At 39.1% G+C, this 20,432-nt stretch overlaps 1 protein-coding gene, 1 long non-coding RNA gene and 1 pseudogene across 4 annotated transcripts; 1 reads left to right on the forward strand and 2 right to left on the reverse strand.

Moving 5' to 3' along the window:
• Positions 1-2,792, forward strand: LOC143864190 (pentatricopeptide repeat-containing protein At5g47360 pseudogene; annotated as a pseudogene). The gene is made up of 2 exons (XR_013241117.1): positions 1-1,806; positions 2,022-2,792. The product of XR_013241117.1 is annotated as a pentatricopeptide repeat-containing protein At5g47360 pseudogene (transcript).
• Positions 2,793-3,424: 632 nt separating this feature from the next.
• LOC143864196 (monooxygenase 2-like) lies at positions 3,425-12,685 on the reverse strand. 2 transcript variants are annotated; one of them, XM_077375079.1, is made up of 6 exons: positions 12,399-12,685; positions 12,145-12,291; positions 4,911-4,979; positions 4,677-4,842; positions 4,209-4,437; positions 3,425-4,104 (listed from the first exon to the last, which is right to left on the reverse strand). In XM_077375079.1, the coding sequence occupies exons 1-6, from the start codon at positions 12,470-12,472 to the stop codon at positions 3,560-3,562; spliced, it is 1,230 nt and encodes a 409-aa protein (XP_077231194.1). In that variant the 5' UTR covers positions 12,473-12,685; the 3' UTR covers positions 3,425-3,559. The 2 variants fall into 2 exon arrangements, with proteins under 2 accessions (XP_077231194.1, XP_077231195.1); XM_077375080.1 differs by lacking the exons at positions 12,145-12,291; positions 12,399-12,685 and adding an exon at positions 5,188-5,330.
• A 2,540-nt stretch (positions 12,686-15,225) lies between these two features.
• LOC143864198 (uncharacterized) lies at positions 15,226-16,191 on the reverse strand. The gene is made up of 3 exons (XR_013241118.1): positions 15,906-16,191; positions 15,668-15,833; positions 15,226-15,453 (listed from the first exon to the last, which is right to left on the reverse strand). It is a non-coding gene; the product is annotated as an uncharacterized LOC143864198 (long non-coding RNA).
• Positions 16,192-20,432: the final 4,241 nt, after the last annotated feature.

Here is a 20,432-nt window from a genome sequence, read left to right on the forward strand (position 1 = left end):
CTTTGTTTTGGTGGGTTTTTATATGGTGAAAATGGATGATAAGAATAAATGATCGAATTGCCTTATTTACAACTTGCCATAAGTAAGGGGTTGCCCCTGATATGAACGATCCAGATCATGCTAGCATCATTACATAGTCAAATTTGTAATGGCAGATTCGGATTCTGCTCATATCCTCCCGTTATCGCTCCTCTCTCATCGCTGAGATCTTCCCCAAATCCCTAATTTTCCTTTATTCATTTTCAATTCCCATTCCATGAACATTCACATTTTTTCAGTAAAATCATGGCCGCCCATTCAATCTCTCGATCTCTATCTCATCTCCCTCTTTCCAAAAACCTCACAACCGCAGCTGAGAGCTACTGGAACCTCTTACAGAAAAACCCTTCTGAAAAAAATCTCGAGAAAACTCTCAGTGAGACGAGCAAAAACTTAGACGCATCCTCAGTCGAAAAAGTCTTACAAAAATCCTCTCTAGACCGGTCTCTCGCCCTCAGGTTCTTCATCTGGGCCGGCCAACAATCCAATTACAGACACAGCCGTTTAATGTACTGTAAAGCCTCTGAATTTCTCAAAATTTCTCAATACCCAGAAACCCTAACCCACATTTTGGATGATTACAAAAGAGATATGTCATGGGTTTCAGTCAAAACATTCAGAGTGATATTCAACCTCTGTCAAGAAGCAAAGCTAGCTGAGCTGGCATTAGGGTTTCTTAGAAGGATGGGGGAATTCAATTGTAGGCCAGATACTGCCTCTTATATTGTAGTAATCAGACTTTTCGCGGAGAAAAACGATATTGGTGTTGCAGAGGGGTTGATGGGGGAGATGGGGATGATTGGATTATACCCAGATATGATCACTTGTGCTGCCATGATTAAAGGATTTTATAATGTGGGTCGATTAGAGGACGCCCGCTGGGTGTTCAATGAAATGCCTAAATGGGGGTGTTTGAGGAATGTAGTTGTTTATTCGGCGTTGCTTGAAGGGTTTTGTAAGGGTGAGAGGATGGAGATGGGGATGGAACTGTTGAGTGAGATGGAGAAAAGGAGTGATGGTGGGAGTGATTGTGACTGTGCGCCGAATGTTGTTACTTACACGACGTTGATTCAGAGTTTTTGTGAGACAGGGAGAGCGAAAGAGGCGGTGGAGGTTTTGGATCGAATGGGGAAGCATGGGTGTGTTCCTTCGAGTCACAGTTTGTACCCTTCTCGATGGTCTTTGTAAAGAAGGATATGTAGAGGATGCTCATAAGGTGATTGATAGAATTTTGGGAGAAGGAAGTCTTTCGAGTTAGTCAGTGTTATAGTTCAATGGTGGTGTCATTGTTGAGATTGAGAAGTGTGGGGGAAGCGGAGAACCTTGTGAGGAGGATGTTGGCTGGTGGGGTTAGGCCGGATGGATTGGCGAGTAGCACTTTGGTAAAAGAAGTTTGTCTCGATGGGCAATCTCTTGATGGGTTTAGTTGGTATTATGAAATGGAGAAAGATTGTTTGTCGGCTGTTGATTCGGATGTTTACTCTGTTCTTTTAGCCGGGCTTTGTGAACAGGATCATTTGGTTGAAGCTGCAACTCTGATTGATGTAATGGTTGAGAGAGGAATTCGACTGAGAGCCCCTTATGTTAATAGGATAGTTGAACACCTGAAGAAGACTGGTGAAAATGACTTGGTTTTGCGTCTTAGGAGTATTGGAGGATGATGGAAGGCAGGGGCTGATGCCGTTACAGAAGATATCGGTTTGTTAATTATAACTTTGGGCGGATTTTTGGGTGGATTCGATGTAATCGAACACTTTATTTCAGAAGGTATTCTGCATCCCTACTTCAAGGTTTATTTTTCTTTAACAATTTTTCAAGGATTCTTAAGAAGCTCTGCTACTGAGACCAAAGTGCTATATATTCACTTATTCCATCTGGCGTTCCTGGACTTTAGATCCTAAAGATCCTGATATTCCATTGCCCAATTAATATGGATTTGTAGAAACTGGATTTCTGTATACATACTATCAATTCTTTTACAGGAAAATCCAACTCTGCTCTTGGCCGGTGTTCGTGCACGAGCGTGCTAGAGCTGGTCTGTGTAATTATGATGTCCTTTCTATTCTGGTATGTTGACCTGTCATGAAGCTAGCTTGATACTTCATTTGTCTATAAGGAGCTCATACCATAAGGCTGAGAGCTTCATTTATACAGCATAAGGTCTACATCAAGGAGACAATGTAATGCCTAAGGTAATACAATTAACTCTTCTTATTGTTATTGTGGTCAAATCTTCTTCTTGGTGTCTATTGGGTGGGCAGAATATTAAGGGACGAAAAGGGGGATTTACTGATGTCATACTCCGGTCCCATTGGAAATGCGACGCAAATGAGGCAGAAGTGAGAGCACTCTTGTTTGGTTTACAATGGTACGTATCTCACTTTTCTAAACCCCTGATCGTTGAGGGCGATTCATCGAATGTAATCTCCTGGGCTTTGGGCAATTCAAAAGGGCCATGGCTTCTGCAAAATTATATATTGGAAATTTAGGATATTGTGAGAACGATCCGTCCGATAATCATCCACAGAAGGCGCACCGCAAATGAAAGGGTAGATGTGTTGGCAAAACACGGTGTGTTTCACGAATCTATGCAAATTTGCTTACCGGGTAATGTAGGGGGAATTGGGGATGGGCAGTCTTAATTCGATACTAATACTCATTTACAGTAAGTGTATTGGGCTGGATTCTATGTATTATGGATGGGGACATCTTGTCCCCTCCTCACATTCTAAGGATTAATAAAAGTCAATTTTCAAAAATAAATAAATAAATAAAATAATAGTGTGTATTTGTGCTCTTCAATTCTTATATGTGAGATTTGGGTCTGACTTGGTCAATTTTGAAATTAACCTAGTCGGACCCAAATGCTCCAGGTCGAACCCAAATTCACCTGGTCGAACCCAAATCTCACCGAATCAAACCCAAATTTCCCTTTCCTTTTCTTCTTCCTCTCCTTTTTTTTTTTTTTCCATTTTTCTGGCTTCAATTCTTTGTTTTTCCGTCCTCCTCTTCTTTCCCATTTTTCCAGCGTCACTTCTTTTTTTTCCCCTTCTTCCTCCTTTCATCCTCTTCCCTCTTTTCTTCCTGCTGCTACTCCTCTTTCGAGTTGTTGGGATGGTCGCCGGCGGTGATGGAGATGAAAAAAACAACAAAAATTAAAGAAAGAGAAGAAAAAGAGGGCATTTGGTCATTTTCATTGTACGGCGCCATTTTGACAAGTAGTAGTTCCTCCAAGATAAACACAATTTTCAAGGAACTTTCCCACTTTATATTGATTCTCAGATGATCAACATACATCCTTCGTTGGCTAGAGTTTCCTCTAGAGTTTCCTCCAATGCCATATTATTCTGAGTGATGAGACTGGTCAGCGAAAGTGTCTTTGGAGTGTCAAAGATAATTTTCCTGCTCTTGAAAATTAAATAAGACACTAAGCACATACGGGTATAGAACAAAAGTGACCAAATATGACAAAACTACATATGATTATTATACTGATGATTTAACTGTGTAAACAGCCTAATCATATAGGGCTATAGAGTTTCCCACAATCAAAATCAGCTTTCTTCAAAAGCATCTCTGCCATTCCTTTAGACAACCATTTATCCCTCAAGTAGTTGATCACTTTCCCATCACTCTGTTGTATCCAACCCAACACATAAGCTGTTGTGATAAGTTCAATTCCTCTCCACCTTCTTTCCCTTGCGTACTTATCCATGCCCTTTTTTATCCTTTCATATTCTTCTTCTTCCTTTGCTCCTCCTATGGGCTTTTCCAACAGAACCTCTCCGAGGCACCTCGCCAGAACAACGCCATCTTCTAAGGCCGAGCACGCTCCCTGGCCAAGGTCCGGCGTCATGGGATGAAGCGCATCGCCAGCTACACTGACATTCCCCTTGCAAATATCTCCCCACAACAAGTGCCATGGCCACCTGAATCTCAATGGAGAGGCAATGACAGTATCCCATTTGCTCTTTGCTATCACACTCGCTACTTCTTGAGGCACATTCCCAAGCTTGCTCAACATGTACTCCGTCATCTGAGATGCACTTTCTTCCATGCCTTTGTCTATCATCAAAAACAAACTCTAGAAATTCAGAAACCAGTGAAAAAAGACTTGATATATGCATATATGTGAGTGAATAGTATAATCCAAGTTTGGAAAGGTTTACTTTCGGGAGAAGGCGAGAAAGTGAAGAACCAATAAATGGTTTTTTCGTCACAAGGTAAGAAACCAGACCGAAAGCCATCACCGAAATACTGTAAGACCTCGGGCCTGAAACCATGACCATCAGGAAACTCTGTAAGTCCCCTTGCTGCCCAACGCTCCGAAAATGCTGGTTTTTGGAGACCCAGCCATTTGCCAACCATAGAGTTCACTCCATCACACCCTATCAAGACCTGAAAGTGTAGAACAAGGAAATGGCTAATGGCTAATTCCATCATAGTAACTTATGTATGAAATTTGTTAAACATTGAGCTGTGATTTCCCTAAGTAAGAGATAATGAAAACACCATAGTGAAATTCCCCTTCGATGTAACCCTCTTTTGTTAATTAAAGGTCATCTTTAAAATAAAATAAAAAAACCATACTGAAATTCCCTATTACTGATGCCAACTAGATCGTTACACATTATTACCTTAGTTTTGAGAATTGATCCATCAGCTAAATGCACCAGCTTTAAGTTCCCTGTTACCTCAATGGAAACCACCTTGGAGCCAAACCTGGTGGTGTCATGAGGCAGCTCCTTTATAAGGGCTTCAAGCAACAATTTTCTTTTCACACAACGAACTTCATGGTCTCCACTGCATCATCCCCAAATTTCAGAGAAACATAACTCAGAAAAAAAAACACAATAGAAATCTATACTCACCATTTTCCACTGGCTTTAAATGAGATTTGAGCAGTAGAAAGTCCAGTGGCACTAGAGCTACCCACCAACCTTCACAAACATCACATAAACTTTGAGTCAGTCTTCAATTCACACACACCATACCTATGTTACATGGATTCTTCTGAATTGGTGAAGTACCCATGTTTCCAATATTTTAGGATTCACTACACACGTCTAGATCTCTTTAATCTATTTTTTTCTAAATATTGCAAAAAAATTACAATTATCACATGTTTTAATTTAGATGTGATCATACCAGTGCATTGGATCCCATCAGAACTCCGAAGTTGAGAGTGCTTGGGCGAGAGTAGAATCATTTCAAAAAAACAAAAAACAAAAATCACATATTTTGAGTTATCGATCAGTAAATTTTGGGCGATGATATTTTCACCCTGATGCAGTATGCATTCGTCCCCTTTTAACGTTATTTGACGTCAAAAAGCGTTAAAGTTGCCCATTGTTCATGTTATAAGGGGGGCGAATGCGTATTGCAGAGGGGATGAAAATATCATCTCCCTAAATTTTTAATATGGAAATAAAACATTATATTTACTTAACCTACCCAAATTCCCACTATATTGTCATATCATCATGTAAAATTATTAAAATTAGCCAAATCCACAAATCCATTTTTTGAGGTTAGCGAAGGCAAAAGATTTGATGTTTGGTTTGACGTGGTATGCCACTCATAATCTTTGTCCCCTAATTGTCGAAGGCGACTCCGCTAACGTAATCGCTGTTAGAGGAATTAGGTCAAGCAAGAGGTTGCTTGAAGCATTACACCCAAGATATCTAATTTGGAATACCAAGTTTGTTGCCTCCAACCTCTATATATAGAGATACACTAGGGTTTTAATAGGTTAGTGGGCTCTAGCCCAAATAAGCCCACTACACCGGTCCATTATCTTATTGGGCTTATATTAGAACATACATGGGTTATATTATATACCCAACAATCTCCTCCTATGTTCTACATATAGCACAATCCAATAGATAAATAGTGTACTGTTCAAAACAAAATATTGAATCATCCACATCACCATATGGTCTATATCATAAAAGATTTGTAATCCAACTGAAAACACGAATCCTTTCTTGAAAAAACCAAGAGTTTTAGATATATAACAAGCTAAACTCAACCAAAAGGTAGTTTCACATATAAGTGAACCCCACTGATCTTAGATGAATTCATTCATGGGGTATGATTCTCATCGAGATCCAAAATAAAGTTTCACAAAAGAAAATGAACTCTATGCATACTGAAATGAAAGCATAGTCTTTATGACTTTAGAAGATTTACTCATCAAGTAAGTCATCTTCATCAAAGTCCAAATCAAGACAAGCTCCTCCTTTTTCGCCAATCCCTGTGAATTACCAAATATAGATTTCATGAAAATGAATCCAATCATTTGTGTAAAACACTAACGTATCTAGTTCTACCTGAAGAAGAACTTAGTACAATTCCATAATTCACGAAAGTATCTAGTTCTACCAGAAGAACTTAGTACAATTCTAAAATGGTTGAAAAAGTATCAGTATCACTCTCACCATAAGCATCATTGTCAAGTTTCAATAAAGAATAAGACATAAACAACTTATTTTGCAAAGAACCATTCATCATTGTCAAGTTTCAATAAAGAACAAGACCTAATAGTTTCTTTTGCAAAGAACCATTTCATGTTTTCATTTGGAATGTTACAGTCATCTTATCCATATTTGAGTTAAGCGAAATCATCAAGTTTGGAATGAAATAACCTTTCCCAAGAAGGACATGTCATCAAATGTGGAATGACATACAACAACTGTAAACATCATCGAAACATATCAAGTGCCTATCTTGGCCAAAAGGGAGACTTGAAAATTCAAAATAACATGAATGTAGGTTAAGTCATGTCTATACAGACTTTAACCCCATCTCCCCCACAGTTTTGAATATTCGATCTTTGTTCAGTCCCTTTACGAGAGCACTGACCATATTATCCTTCGATCTCACATCAATCAAAGTGATAATCCCGTGTTCAATGAGATAATTCAGCATGACATGTTACAGCCTAATATATCTCCTCTTACCATTAAAGAATGAGTTCTTCACAATCGTAATTGTAGCTTCATTATCACAGAACACCCGTAAGGAATTAATCCTTAACCGAGTTAGTGGAATGTCCATAATCAGATTCTTTATCCACTCTGCTTCATCTCCTGCATAAGCTAGAGCATAAAGTTCTGATTCCATAGATGACAGAGCAATGTAAGTCTGTCTCTTTGACTTCCATGCAACAGCAGCTCCACCCAGGGTAAAACACATAACCAGTGGTAGACTTACTGTCTTTTAATTTTGAGCCCCATGATGCATCAGAATATCCTTCCAATACAGGAAGATGACCACCATAACAAAGAGCATAATTATGAGTACCCTTAAGATATCTCATCAGCCTCATAAGGGCATCCCAGTGCTCATGGCCAGGATTACTAGTGAAACGACCGAGCATGCCGACTGTAAAGGCTATGTCTGGCCTAGTGCAACTCATAGCATACATGAGACTACCAATCAGTTGAGAATAAGCTAACTGATTCACACTGTCTCCTTCATTAGAGATCAGCTTCTTGGTATAATCAAATGGTGTCTCAATCGGTTTGCACTCACTGCATCTCCATAAAGAAAGTAGTTTTTCAAGATAATGGGCTTGGCTAAGGAAAATTCCTTGCTTGTCAAAACTTACTTTCATACTAAGAATGGTGTCAACAACACCCAGGTCTTCCATGTCGAATCCTTTACCCAAGGTTAGTTTCACATTACTCACCACAGAGAGAGATTGGAAACAAGAATAAACATCTATATACAAGCAAATAATCATGACCTTATTCGACACAAAACGATAGTAAAGGCATTTATCCGAGTAATTGATTAGAAAATCCAAGCTCTTTATTACCTTGTCAAATTTTTTATGCCACAATTTAGGTGCTTGTTTAAGACCATACAAAGATTTGTGTAACTTACAAACTTTGTTCTCGAAACCTTCCATGACAAACCCTTCAGGTTGGTTCATGTAGATTTCCTCTTACAGTTCTCCATTGAGAAAAGCTGTCTTTACATCCATTTGATGCACAATAAAATGCTCAATAGATGCCAAAGCAAGAAGAATTCTTATCGAGGCCAAATGACAGACCGGTGAGAAGACATCAAAGTAGTCTATCCCACTCACTTGAGTATAGCCCTTAGCTACTAATCGTGCTTTATATCAAGCTATGGATCCGTCAGGATTAAGTTTCTTCTTCAATATCCACCTACAGCCTACAGTTTTAGCCCCTTTTGGCAAATCGACTAGCTGCGAAGTTAGATTTTGCAACAGAGAGCTCATTTCATCATCAATGGCTTCTGTCCACAACAAAGATTCCCTAGATCACATCGCTGCCTTATAGGATGATAGATCATTCTCTAAATGGTAGGTCACAAAGTCCTCACCAAAATTTGTGGGTACTCTATCTCTTGTAGAAACTCTTACAGGAACTGAATTAAAAATCAGATTGGGACAAGTGTCAGAAGTAACTAGTTCAGACTCAACCGGCAATTCTGTAACCATCTCTGTATCACCTGGTATGGTCAAACCCTGATCTCTGAGAAATTTATTCTCAAAGAAAACTGCATCTCGAGATTCTATAACCATATTGATTGATAGATCCAAAAACCAAGCAGCAACACTATCTTCTGCACCTCCTAAATAAACACAAGTGTTTGTTCTAGTTCTCACTTTAGGTCTCCTAGGGTCTGGTATCCTTACATAAGCAATACAGCTCCAAATCTTAAGAGTGTCATATCTACAAGGATGCTTATGCCATAACTCATACGGAGTGGAGGAGCAATTTGAGTTTGGTACTCTATTCAGGATGTGATTTTCAGTCAAAGCTGCCTCTCCTCAAATGCAACTAGGCATGTCAATTGACATTAACATGGAGTTGAACAACTAAGTTAACGTCATGTTCTTACACTCAGCTATGCCATTTGATTGAGACGAGAGAGGAGCAGAAGGTTCAAGGATTACGCCCTGAGAGGCACAGAATTCCTTGAACCCTGTCAATGTGTATCTTCTCATTCTCTATCACTCCTAACTCTCACACTTGTCAAATGTAAGTGACATATATAATGGTATCTTATGAATATTAGTAAGTTAGACCATTTTCTAATAGTGCACATGTCCCAATCGGTTGTGTAACAACTTATGAGCAATTAGCGATGAACTATCCTAACTAACAGTCTCAGTATTTAAACTCAAATCAAACATACCATCTATCAAATATAGACAATCAAAATAGTATGAGTTAACAATCAAAGTTACTCTACCACACATAAATGAAGTACATATGCCAACATAGTCTAAAAGACTAATAGAAATTAAATTCTTTTGAAGAGCAAGAACTATTTTAACAATTTTTAAAGTTAGTATTTGTCCTGAAGAAAGGACCAAGTTCGCAGTACCAGTGTGAGTAATTTCTGTCTCTGCGCCACTAATCACTATAACGGTCTCTTTCGCGGCAACAACATTTGTAAGTAGGTTCTTAGAGTTGCAAACATGACAGGTGGCGCCTGTATCTAACCACCAATCTGGAGAAGTACTGGCCTTACCATTGCCTAACAAGGCAACAAAACGCTGAGGCTCAGCACTGCCCATCATCAAAGGAGCTTCCTTTTGTGGTGTGTCAGATTTAGCCTTCTTAGGTTGTTTACACTCTGCAACAAAGTGACCCCATGTCCCACAATTGGGGCACTTGCTCTTCTTTTTCTGAAAGATAGTCATTTTAGCCTCCAACTTGGGATGTTCACTTTTAGGTGACTTGGATTTTCGAGAAAAGTTCTTGGGATATGTTACCGCGTTAGCAGCAGACTGTTGTTGTCTAACCATCTCCAAGTTATTCCTGGCTCGATTCTCATCTTCGATTCGAAAGAATCGTTTGAGATCATCCAGTCCCACTTGCACCTTTTTCCTATACTTTTCATTTTTAAAAGAATGACATTGAGATTCATCAACTTCTTCATTTGAGGCAGCAAAGGTACTCAAAACGGTGTAAAAACAATTCATATATTGTAGACCGAATTGAGTCTTTCGCGTCCATGAATTAAACTCAGTCCCACCAAATGATTGAAGTTTGACCATCTCAACCAGAGCAGAATTCTTTTTCATAGAATAATTTAGAGAAAAGTAAAAATTGGAAAGAGTGCACCTGATTGACGAATCGCGAGAATTATAACGAACCGCGTAAACCGAATCCAAGACCCGAACCGAGAGAACCGCAACGAACCGCGTGAACCGTATCCGAGACCCGAACCGTGAGAACCAACTCCAGGCCTAGCTCCAAGAATCGAATCCGAGAACCAAGTCACAACCGAGCTCCAAAATAAGGCCAAAGTTGTGCTCTACCAACCGGTTGTTCTCCCAAAGAGGATTCAACAAGAGTTGAAAGATAGGCAAAGCCACGATCAAGAGCCGGCCACAAGCACTCGGTCAAGAGAGGGCTTTTGATGGAAAAAAAATTTCGACTAGACCGCCACAGAAATTCGTCCACAAGAACCTTCAACCCAATACAAGTTCCACCCTGTTCCAAACTTTCAACTAATTGGGGTAGTAGAAACCACGCCCAAACGAATTTCTGTGGGAGAATAACCCACGGCCAAATCTTAGAGGGAGAAACCATGGCCAAATCTGGGAGGGAAGAAGCCACGGCCAAGCCTTATTCAGTGTGGGAATAAACCCACGCCCAAAAACGATTGCACTAGCTTGAAATCCACGGCCAAAAAACCGAGTGCATTGGTGTGAAATTCACCGACCAAATAAGAGAGAAGAGACCCTAATAAGTCTGTAGTTGGAAGAAATTTCCGAATGAGTTAAATCTCGTTGTATCACCGAGTGAATTCTCGGCAGCAAAAAAAAAAAATTGACCCAAAGAAGCTTCGTCTCTTGTGCTCTGACGCAAGGTAAGAGAGGGTTTAAATAGTGGAATCCTCCACTGCCGATAGAACCCCCAAATAGAGTGCCCTCAATTGGCTACAAGTCTGTGAATTTAGAAATAGAGGGTCGGATCGTTTCTTGTGGGGAAGAAAGAAAGACCCTCGGCCCTTTTTTTTCCAGAACGTTGGAGATAGCCCCTGTTAAAAATCGAAACTCTCTTTTTGTAAAAAAAAGAAAGAAGAAATACACATCTCTGTGTAGATGGGATATCAAACAATAAAGAGGTTCTTCCAATCAAATTCTTCAAACGTGAGATCCAACTCACTTTCTGTCTTGCAGACACTACAACTCCATGAGAAACGTCAATCCAAGGCGAGAAATAGAGGCAGACAACCCCCAAAAAAAAACGATAATTAAAAATTGCACAATCGTATTAGAGAATAATAAGGACGTTCCAACAAGATGAAACCCTAAAAAAAATCGTAATGCTTCAAGATTGTTAGAGGAATTAGGTCAAGTAAGATGTTGCTTGAAGCATTACACCCAATGTATCTAATTTGGAATACCAAATTTGTTGCCTCCAGCCCCTATATATAGAGATACACTAGGGTTTTAATAGGTTAGTGGGCTCTAGCCCAAATAGGCCAACCACACCGGTCCATTATCTTATTGGGCTTATATTAGAACATACATGGGTTATATTATATACCCAACAATCGCACGGGCGGCAAATCAGTGTGCTGGTCCGTAGAGATTAGCTGGGATTCTGAACAAGATTCGAGGCCGTATTCGACTCATTCGCCCCTCCTTGTCCCGCAGGCGGAGATCAGTCAATTTCCTGGCTGATGGTTAGCTAAGGCCGGAGTTCTTCTTGGAGACACGGACGTGGTTTTTGACGACACGGCTGTAGCACCAGCTTAGCGCTTTTCTACTTTCTTCGGTTCTGGTTGGGACTTGTATGGATGGGGGACATCTTGTTCATCCAAATCTGACACTCGATACCAATGTTGGATTTCAACACTCACATCCGTACCCATAGAACCGACAGATACCGTCCAATTTTTTATTCTACTAATAATATATAAGAACAGATTTACTTAAGATACCAAAATTCCAATATATAATCATATCATCATGTAAAATAATTAAAATTAGTCAAATCCTACACTCAATACTCATGTCAGATTTCGACACTCTGTACCCATGCAGCATAGACACATCCAAATTATGTTCTACTAATATAAGAACAAATTTATAACAGCAGTAGTTACCCTTGAAGTGGCAGATGTTCTTGCCGGAGGGAACTGCCAATTCCAAGAGCATCCAATGCCCTCCAGGCATTGGTCCATGTCAAAAACGCAAACCCTGTAATCCTCAAGCTGTCTGAAGATTCCAAAACCAAGCTTTTTAATCCCATCCTACAAAATTGATGATCACAATCAGATCATCAGACCAATTTGTCAGCTGATATAATTTCTTACAACAAGAAGTGAATCCAGAAAGCACATCAGTGGTTTTTGCTTACCTGTGAAGTCCTAACGCGGTGGCAAGTCCTGCTATCCCAGCGCCCACAATAACAATATCTTCAATGATCTCCATATTCTAACTTTTCCTGTAGAAGAAGAAGAAGATGATGATAAATAGGTGAAAATATCACCATGAAGTAAGCAATGAAGTCATTGCTTGTGATAGCTACAAAGGGGGGCTGAACTTTGAATTATTTAGTCTTTTGGGAGGACAAAGTTAAAAAAAATATGGAGATTTAATGGGTTTTTTGGGAGGACAAAGATTAAAAGAAATGGAGATTCATGGCTGGAAATGTGCCTGTTTCATGAAGACAAAACACATGAAATCAGCACACAATCATTGAGACATATAATTCTTTTCATCAATCTTATGATAATCTACGAGTCCAAGCATATCTAGTAGGGCCCCACCAAGATCAGGACAGGCAAACTTATTTGGATTTTATTGAGTCTACTTTTTCGATGTGAAAAAAAGCAAAAGGGTATTCAAATATACGTTGAGCACTCCAATTTAGCTCAATACAGGATTTATATGCATTTTTTATACAGAGCTACTATATCAATTCAAAGTTCATTGTATCATCAAGAACAAACAGAATGAATAAATAAAAATGCATTCGGCAGTCGTTGAAATCAAAGCACTACACACAAAAAAATGAAAGAATGTACTGCTCTGTTAGTAAATCAAGCTCAACTAGTTACGTCTGCAATGGCTGTGAGAAACAACCAATTACTCCAAAAGCTTAAGCTGTTGGAGATGGAGATATTTAATCTTTTATACTTTAATAACACTCCCCCTCACGTGTGGCATCTCTTTTTTAGGGTTGGCCTAGGCTTACACTTGGCACATGTGGCTCCTCTTTTTTTGGGTTGGCCATCACATGTAGATTTTTTTAATAACAAGGAGTTTTGAACCCGGGACCTTTGCTCTCATACCATGCAAAATTACCAATTACTCCAAAAGCTTAAGCTGTTGGAGATGGCGTTATTTTTATCTTTTATACTTTAACAGGCTAACCCGTTCGACCTGAAATCTAGACATGATCCTCGGTGAAGTGGGCCGGTGGCTATTAAACGTACATGATTTTGAAGCCGATGCTTGGAGATTCTTGCACCAAGATAATCTAGCATAGAGCACTGCTAGCAAAACGGATCACGTTTTGTGAAAAGAATTTAAAAAAACGGACATCGACCATTGGAGCCACTTCCACTAAAAGATAAAAGAAAGGAAGCTCAAATCTCCATAAAGCAATAAATAAATCTTGAAAGGGATCAAATCATCACTCATATCACTCCCGTTTTTATTTTTCACACGGAATCCCGTTTTCAAAGTGTTTTCCATCTAATGTATGAGGTCAAGAGACATTTCAAGAATTGGAAGTGGTACACGAAAGGTAGAAGAGTAACAAGGAAGATAGTTGTTGCTGATCAGCTCATTATAGATGGAAAATTTTCTAGTCTATCATACATTGTACCTCCAAAAACATGGAATTGTTACCAGTCAAAGATTTTTCAGCTTTTGCATCTACTAAATCAGCTATGGAGGACATAATGAGCTGGGCAAGACATATGGAAGATAGTTGTTGCCGCTCATGGTTATTATTTTTCTTGTAAGTTTTGGTTCTCAAAAACCAATTTTTTATTTTTTTTTTCATCTCATCTATTTCTTCTTTCAAAACTTTGATTCCATGAGATGAATCCATTTTTTATTTTTCATTTTCTTTTTCTAAAGATTTATATTTTTTTATTTCTTCCTTTGTTAGTTCTTGATTATTAGTTCTTGATTAGCTTGAATCAAATTTTCATTTCTTGATGAGATTAAATCAATTTCCATTTTCAAATTTTCTATTTCATTATTCAAATCAGAAATTGAATTTTTAGATTCTTATTTTTATCCAAAAACTTATACAAAATATCATATAATTCATTATAAGAAATCTCACTTTGTGGATGAGAGGCATCATTGTCAACCAATCCAAAGAGACACATTGTTATTATAAATGTTTTCAAGAGAAACCCAAATTTCTTTAGCATTTTTGCAAGAAGAAATTTTAACGATATTCGGAGGAAAGGAGCAACAAATTGCATTCATGGCTTTCAAATTTAAATAAATTATTTTAAAATTATTCTCCTCTATTTCTTGTGAGGAATTAAAAATCCATTTTTAACTTGCCAAATCTCAATATCTAAAAATTCCAAATAGAGCCTCATATGGGTTTTTCATTCCCTATACTTGGTTCCATCGAAAGATGAAGGAGTAGAGATTGAGTGGCCTACCACATATCCCATTTTTTTGGGGTTTGCCAAAAAAATCTTTTCTCTTTTAGGTTTTGAAAAATCTTTTCCTAAGAGCCGTTAGCTTTGATACCAATTGAAAACACTATGAGGCCCGGGTATGGCAACCTGAGAGGAGGGGGTGGGGGGTGAATTCGGTTTTAGCAAATTTGCTCTTTTAAGAAGATTAATTAAAAATTAAAACTTCATGAACAAATTTAACAATCAAACACAAGATGCATACAATACAAATAGAGAAAGATAGTAGAGAGAATGCACCCGCTATTTTGTAGTGGTTCAGTCCAAAACCGAGGAACCTACATCCACTCCACCAAAAACAGATGGTGGTTCCACTAAAACTTGACATTCTTAATGGTGAAGATCAAATCAATACAAAACAGAGGTAGCTCTGCGCCTCCACATATGCACTTTCTTCCTTGCCTTTGTCTATCGTAAAAAACAAACTCTAGCAATTCAGAAACCTGTGAAAAAAGACTTGGTATATGCATATATGTCAGTGAAGAGTATAATCCAAGTTCGGAAAGGTTTACTTTCGGGAGAAGGCGAGTAAGTGAAGAACCAATAAATGGTTTTTTCGTCACAAGGTAAGAAACCAGACCGAAAGCCATCACCGAAATACTGTAAGAACTCGGGCCTGAAACCATGACCATCAGGAAACTCTGTAAGTCCCCTTACTGACCAGCACCCCGCAAATGCTGGTTTTTGGAGACCCAGCCATTTGCCAACCACAGAGTTCACTCCATCACACCCTATCAAGACCTGAAAGTGTAGAACATGGAAATGTCTAATGGCTAATTCAATCATAGTAACTTATGTATGAAATTTGTCAAACATTGAACTGTAAAAAAGGGCGGCCCAGTGCACGAGTCTCTCGCCATTGCGAGGTTTGAGATTTCCCTAAATAAAAGATAATGAAAACACCATAGTGAAATTCCCTATTACTGATGCCAACTAGATCATTACACATTATGACCTTAGTTTTGAGAATAGATCCATCAGCTAAATGCACCAGCTTTAAGTTCCCTGTTACCTCAATGGAAACCACCTTGGAGCCAAACCTGATTGTGTCATGAGGCAGCTCCTTTACAAGGGTTTCAAGCAACAGTTTTCTTTTCACACACCGAACTTCATGTTCTCCACTGCATCATCCCCAAATTTCAGAAAACCATGACTCAGAGGAAAAAAAAAACACAATAGAAATCTATACTCACCATTTTCCACTGGCTTTAAATGAGATTTGAGCAGTAGAAATTCCAGTAGAGGCACCCACCAACCTTCAGAAACATCACAGAAACTTTCAGTCAGTCACAAACACCATACCTATGTTACATGAATTCTTCCGAATTGGTGAAATACCCATGCTGGACACATGTCGGATTCGAATATTTTAGGATTCACTGCACACGTCTAGATCTCTTTAACCTATTTTTTCTAAATATTGCATAAAAATTACAATTATAACATGTTTTGAGTTGGATGTGATCATACCAGCACAAATGCACTAATGCACTGGATGCCATCAGAACTCCAAAGGTGAGAGTGCTTGGGCAAAAGTAGAATCATTTGAAAATAAAAAAATCACATATTTTGAGTTATCTATCAGTAAATTTTTTATATGGAAATAAAACGTTAGATTTACTTAACCTACCAAAATTCCCAATATATAATCACATCATCATGTAAAGTTATTAAAATTAGCCCAATCCACAAATTCATTTTTTGAGGTTAGCAGAGGCAAAAGCTTTGTTGTTCGGTTTGAGGTGGTATGCCACTCATAATCTTGGTCCCTTAGTTGTCGAAGGCGACTCCACTAACGTAATCGCATGGGCGGCAAATCGGTGTGCTGGTCCGTGGAGATTAGCCGGGATTGTGAACAAGTTTCGAGACTGGGTTCAACTCATTCGCCCCTCCCTGTCCCCCAGGCGGAGTTCTTCTTGGAGACACGGATGTGGTTTTTGAAGACGAGGCTGTAGCACCGGCTTAGCGCTTTTCTACTCTCCACTTTTCTTTTGTTCTGGTTGGGACATGTATGGATTGGGGGGACATCTTGTTCCCTGGTTACATGCTTTTGTAATTTGGATTTATGAATAAATATCGTTATTTTTCAAAATAAAAATAAAAATTTGAGGTTAGCCAAATCTGACACTCGATACCCATGTTGGATTTCGACACTCATATCCATACCCATAGAACGGACAGATACCGTCCAATTTTTTATTCTACTAATGATATATAAGCAATGATGTCATTGCTGGTGATGGCTACAAAGGGGGCTGAACTTTGAATTATGTGGTCTTTTGGGAGGACAAAGTTAGAAAAATATGGAGATTTAATGGGACTTTTGGGAGGACAAAGATAAGCAGAAATGGAGATTCAATGGCTGCATATGTGCCTGTTTCGTGAAGACAAAGCATGAAATCAGCACACATTCATTGAGATTATAAATTTAGGGTGGTGATAAATTCACCCCATTGAAGGGTAAGTTCACCCCCCTTTACCAGTTGGAAAGCCACAACAAATACTGTTGTGGTTAGGTATCATTGTTGGTTGCGTATAAGTGTTGGAAGTTCTGTTTTCGTATGGGAAAGCACTTCTAACGGGTCCCGTGCTGAAAAAAACGTCGGGATTGAAAATAACCGAAGATTTTTAGTTGTCTCACATCATTTTCTGGAATTTATGGGCACATGTGCTATTCTTTTTGTTTGCTGTGCACCTGTCACAATAGAAGCCATCGTGCTTTTCTCCCTCTTTCATTAGGACTCTTGGTTTTAGCTTTCGACGAGCTAACTTTAAAGAGAAAAAAAAAGTGACTTATGACTCTTCTTAGATGTTGGGGAGAACTTATCCTAGTGTTGGGGGTAAAATCGGTATACACGGTACCGACCCTCAGACCAAACCTTAACATACAACCGGGTCAACAAAAACTCGTACGAGGAATCGTCAGTACCGAACCATGACAAGTCATCCACGACATTTCCTCAAGACCGGTACCGACCATCAAGAGGGACCAGATACGATCGTCGAAATCTCGCCATTAAGCGACATTTGCTCTTTATTAATTTATTTTAGTGTAGGGATGGTAGTAATATCCATTTCTTTTTATCTGGGGTTGTTTCTTTAGTGACCAGATGGCCATTGACCGAATTCGGATACTAATTTTTTATTGAGGTAAATGGAATGCATGCAGTTAGTTATTTACTAATTTTGTATTGAGGTAAATGGAATGCTCCAGTCATTAACTTCATTATGTGTTAAGTTCAATCCAGACAGTGGCAATTGCTTCAAGACTATTGTCACTAAAGAAATAGCAGTCAATTAAAGTAAGATTGTTTAACCACTATTTCATTGAGATGAGATGGGCTTAAGAAGAAACGTCTGGAGACAACAAATGAGTTTCTACTTATCCTTGAATCTTTCACTTCATCAAAACCACTTGAGTCGTTGAAAAAGAGCTCCATTAAGAACAGAAATTGGCCCAGGTTCAGCTTTTCTAATCTCAATCTGTGGATAATTGTATTTTTCCAGTTAATGAATCCACAATCCAGCTGCGTCTGCTAGGCACAGGCTAAAAAAAAGATTATAGCAGGAGAATCATCTAAACATAAAGAAGACATGTTGTTAGAAAAAACTACAGCGTTAATCCAAATCACCTTTGGGAGAAACCCAAGTGACCTGTGCCTAGAGTGCTCAAATTTCTGGTGAAACATTTTCCCTCTCCTCTACCCTACCACAATGAGCATTTATCTGTGCCAGAAGGAATGTTGCTTTTCCGTCTCCCTCGGATGAACCGCGCATGGTCAAAACCCAAAATACTTATTATAATTTCTTGTTCACATAGAGCCAAAAATTAATCAGGAGATTGGGGCCAATCGGCTAAAATCCTATCTATAACATGGTGCACACCATCTAATTATATGTAAATCTCATCAACAAACCAAAATCCATGAGTAGAAAATAAAGCTACCCAAAAGGAAAATCCAACAGAAATAGAGAAGCGAAGAATTAAAAATTAATTGAAACAGGAAAATGTCATAAATTTGAAAACTTCGAAAGGAAAAAATGAAATTGAACCCCAACAGAGAGAGACCAATCCAGAACCATTTATTGTAGTAGATACTAGTATTCGGGGTCCATGATATGAATGTTTATAAGATAGTGGGGTCGCATTCGCATGTGATCAAAACAATGGTTTTAAATTTTGACCGAAAGTCAAGACTGAAACCGAAATATCCGAAATGTACCAAATTTTTTTTTTTTTTTTTTTTTTGATGGGTAAGCTGGGGTTAGGCAGGACCCCGACCAGATATATTAATAGAAAACGAAAGATATACAAGGAGCAAGAGAGCAACCCCCTAGGTTAGAGGGGGAAACAAAGAAGCAACAAGCCAAAACAAAACAGGGTGAAACCTCAAGATACAGCAAAAAAAAAAGAAGACAGTCCCGAACAAGGGAAAAACTCCAACACTGCAGGGGGGGACTATAGCAACCCACCAAGCAAGGACCGGAGAAAAGTAGCTACGGCCCTCTGAGGATCAGAACCTTCCAGGGATAAGGCCTTTGAAAGCTGGTGGAGTTCGAACCCCAGGCAGGGGGGGAACAAAAGGCAAAGCCTTCCCTTTCTTCTTTGAGACTAAATTCCAGGGTTCTCCATTGGAAGAAGAGGGAATAGAAGCTGAATTAGATAATGGACTATCTAATAGGGGCATACTACTATCAATCACATTTGTTATCCCAGTTACGTTGCCTTTGTCAATTGCGTTTGGGGGAATTGGGGTGATGGTTGCTCCCTTGGATACCATATTTCCTTGATCACAGAGGGCATCAAATCTGTTATAGAGAAGATTCTGATTAGGAGGCAGGCTCCTACAGGTAGGAAGATGATTTCGGGAGAAAACTTAGCTTGCTCAGGGACTACACTCTTTTGGACAGGTATCCAAACCTTTTTGGGGACCACATGAGAAGAAATTAAGGTACAATTCTCCAAAGAGTGGCTGAAATCTTTGCACCTAGAACATGCCTTGGGCTTCCAATCATAAACAATTTCTTGAATGATCTCCCCTGAGGAAGTTTTAAGCTTTATAGAATCAGGGAGGGCTTGCTCTGCTGATATTTGGATGCAAATTCTTGCAAAGTGGAGTCTTGAAGTTTCAGCTGTGTGGGTATCCATGTAAAGTGGCTTTCCGATCATGCTTCCAATTCTACTCAAGCAGTGAGGGTTCCAGAATTTGAGGTGAAGCCCAGGGAGACAAACCCAAATTGGGATTTGAGGCAATATTTTCTTTTCAAGCAAGGAATCAGAATCCCACCTCTGCAAAATAAGAGGTTTTCCTCCATAATGGAGGTTGTTGCCTTCCAGGACTCTAGTACATTCTTCTGAGCATGAGAACTTTAGCAAAAGGAATCCATTTTACAGAGAGAAACAACTTGGAGAGGGCCGGTAAGGTTCCATTTCCTAGAAAGGGATTCTTTAAGAGTGGAGAAGAATGGCCGTCTCCCAAGGAAATACCCCAGCATAAGGTCTGCATCAAGGGGACAATGTAATGCCTAAGCTAATACAATTAGCTCTTCTTATTGTTATTGTGGTCAAATCTTCTTACTGGTGTCTATTGGGTGGGCGGAATATTAAGGGACGAAAAGGGGGATTTACTGATGTCATACTCCGGTCCCATTGGAAATGCGACGCAAATGAGGCAGAAGTGAGAGCACACTTGTTTGGTTTACAATGGTACGTATCTCAC

The sequence above is a fragment of the Tasmannia lanceolata genome, unplaced genomic scaffold (genome assembly GCF_043159265.1).
Source record: "Tasmannia lanceolata isolate RefF3 unplaced genomic scaffold, GAP_Taslan_0.1 ptg000048l, whole genome shotgun sequence".
NCBI lineage: Eukaryota > Viridiplantae > Streptophyta > Magnoliopsida > Canellales > Winteraceae > Tasmannia > Tasmannia lanceolata.

What these genes read in the sequence shown, in the direction of transcription:
- LOC143864196 (XM_077375079.1), bottom strand. Translation starts at nt 12,472, where the DNA reads ATGGAGATCATTGAAGATATTGTTATTGTGGGCGCTGGGATAGCAGGA. An exon ending in TTTAAAGCCAGTGGAAAATG is followed by an intron (nt 4,843 to 4,910) that starts GTGAGTATAGAT and finishes GGGATGATGCAG; the next exon opens with TGGAGACCATGAAGTTCGTT. An exon ending in TTTCTCGCCTTCTCCCGAAA is followed by an intron (nt 4,105 to 4,208) that starts GTAAACCTTTCC and finishes TTTTGATGATAG; the next exon opens with ACAAAGGCATGGAAGAAAGT.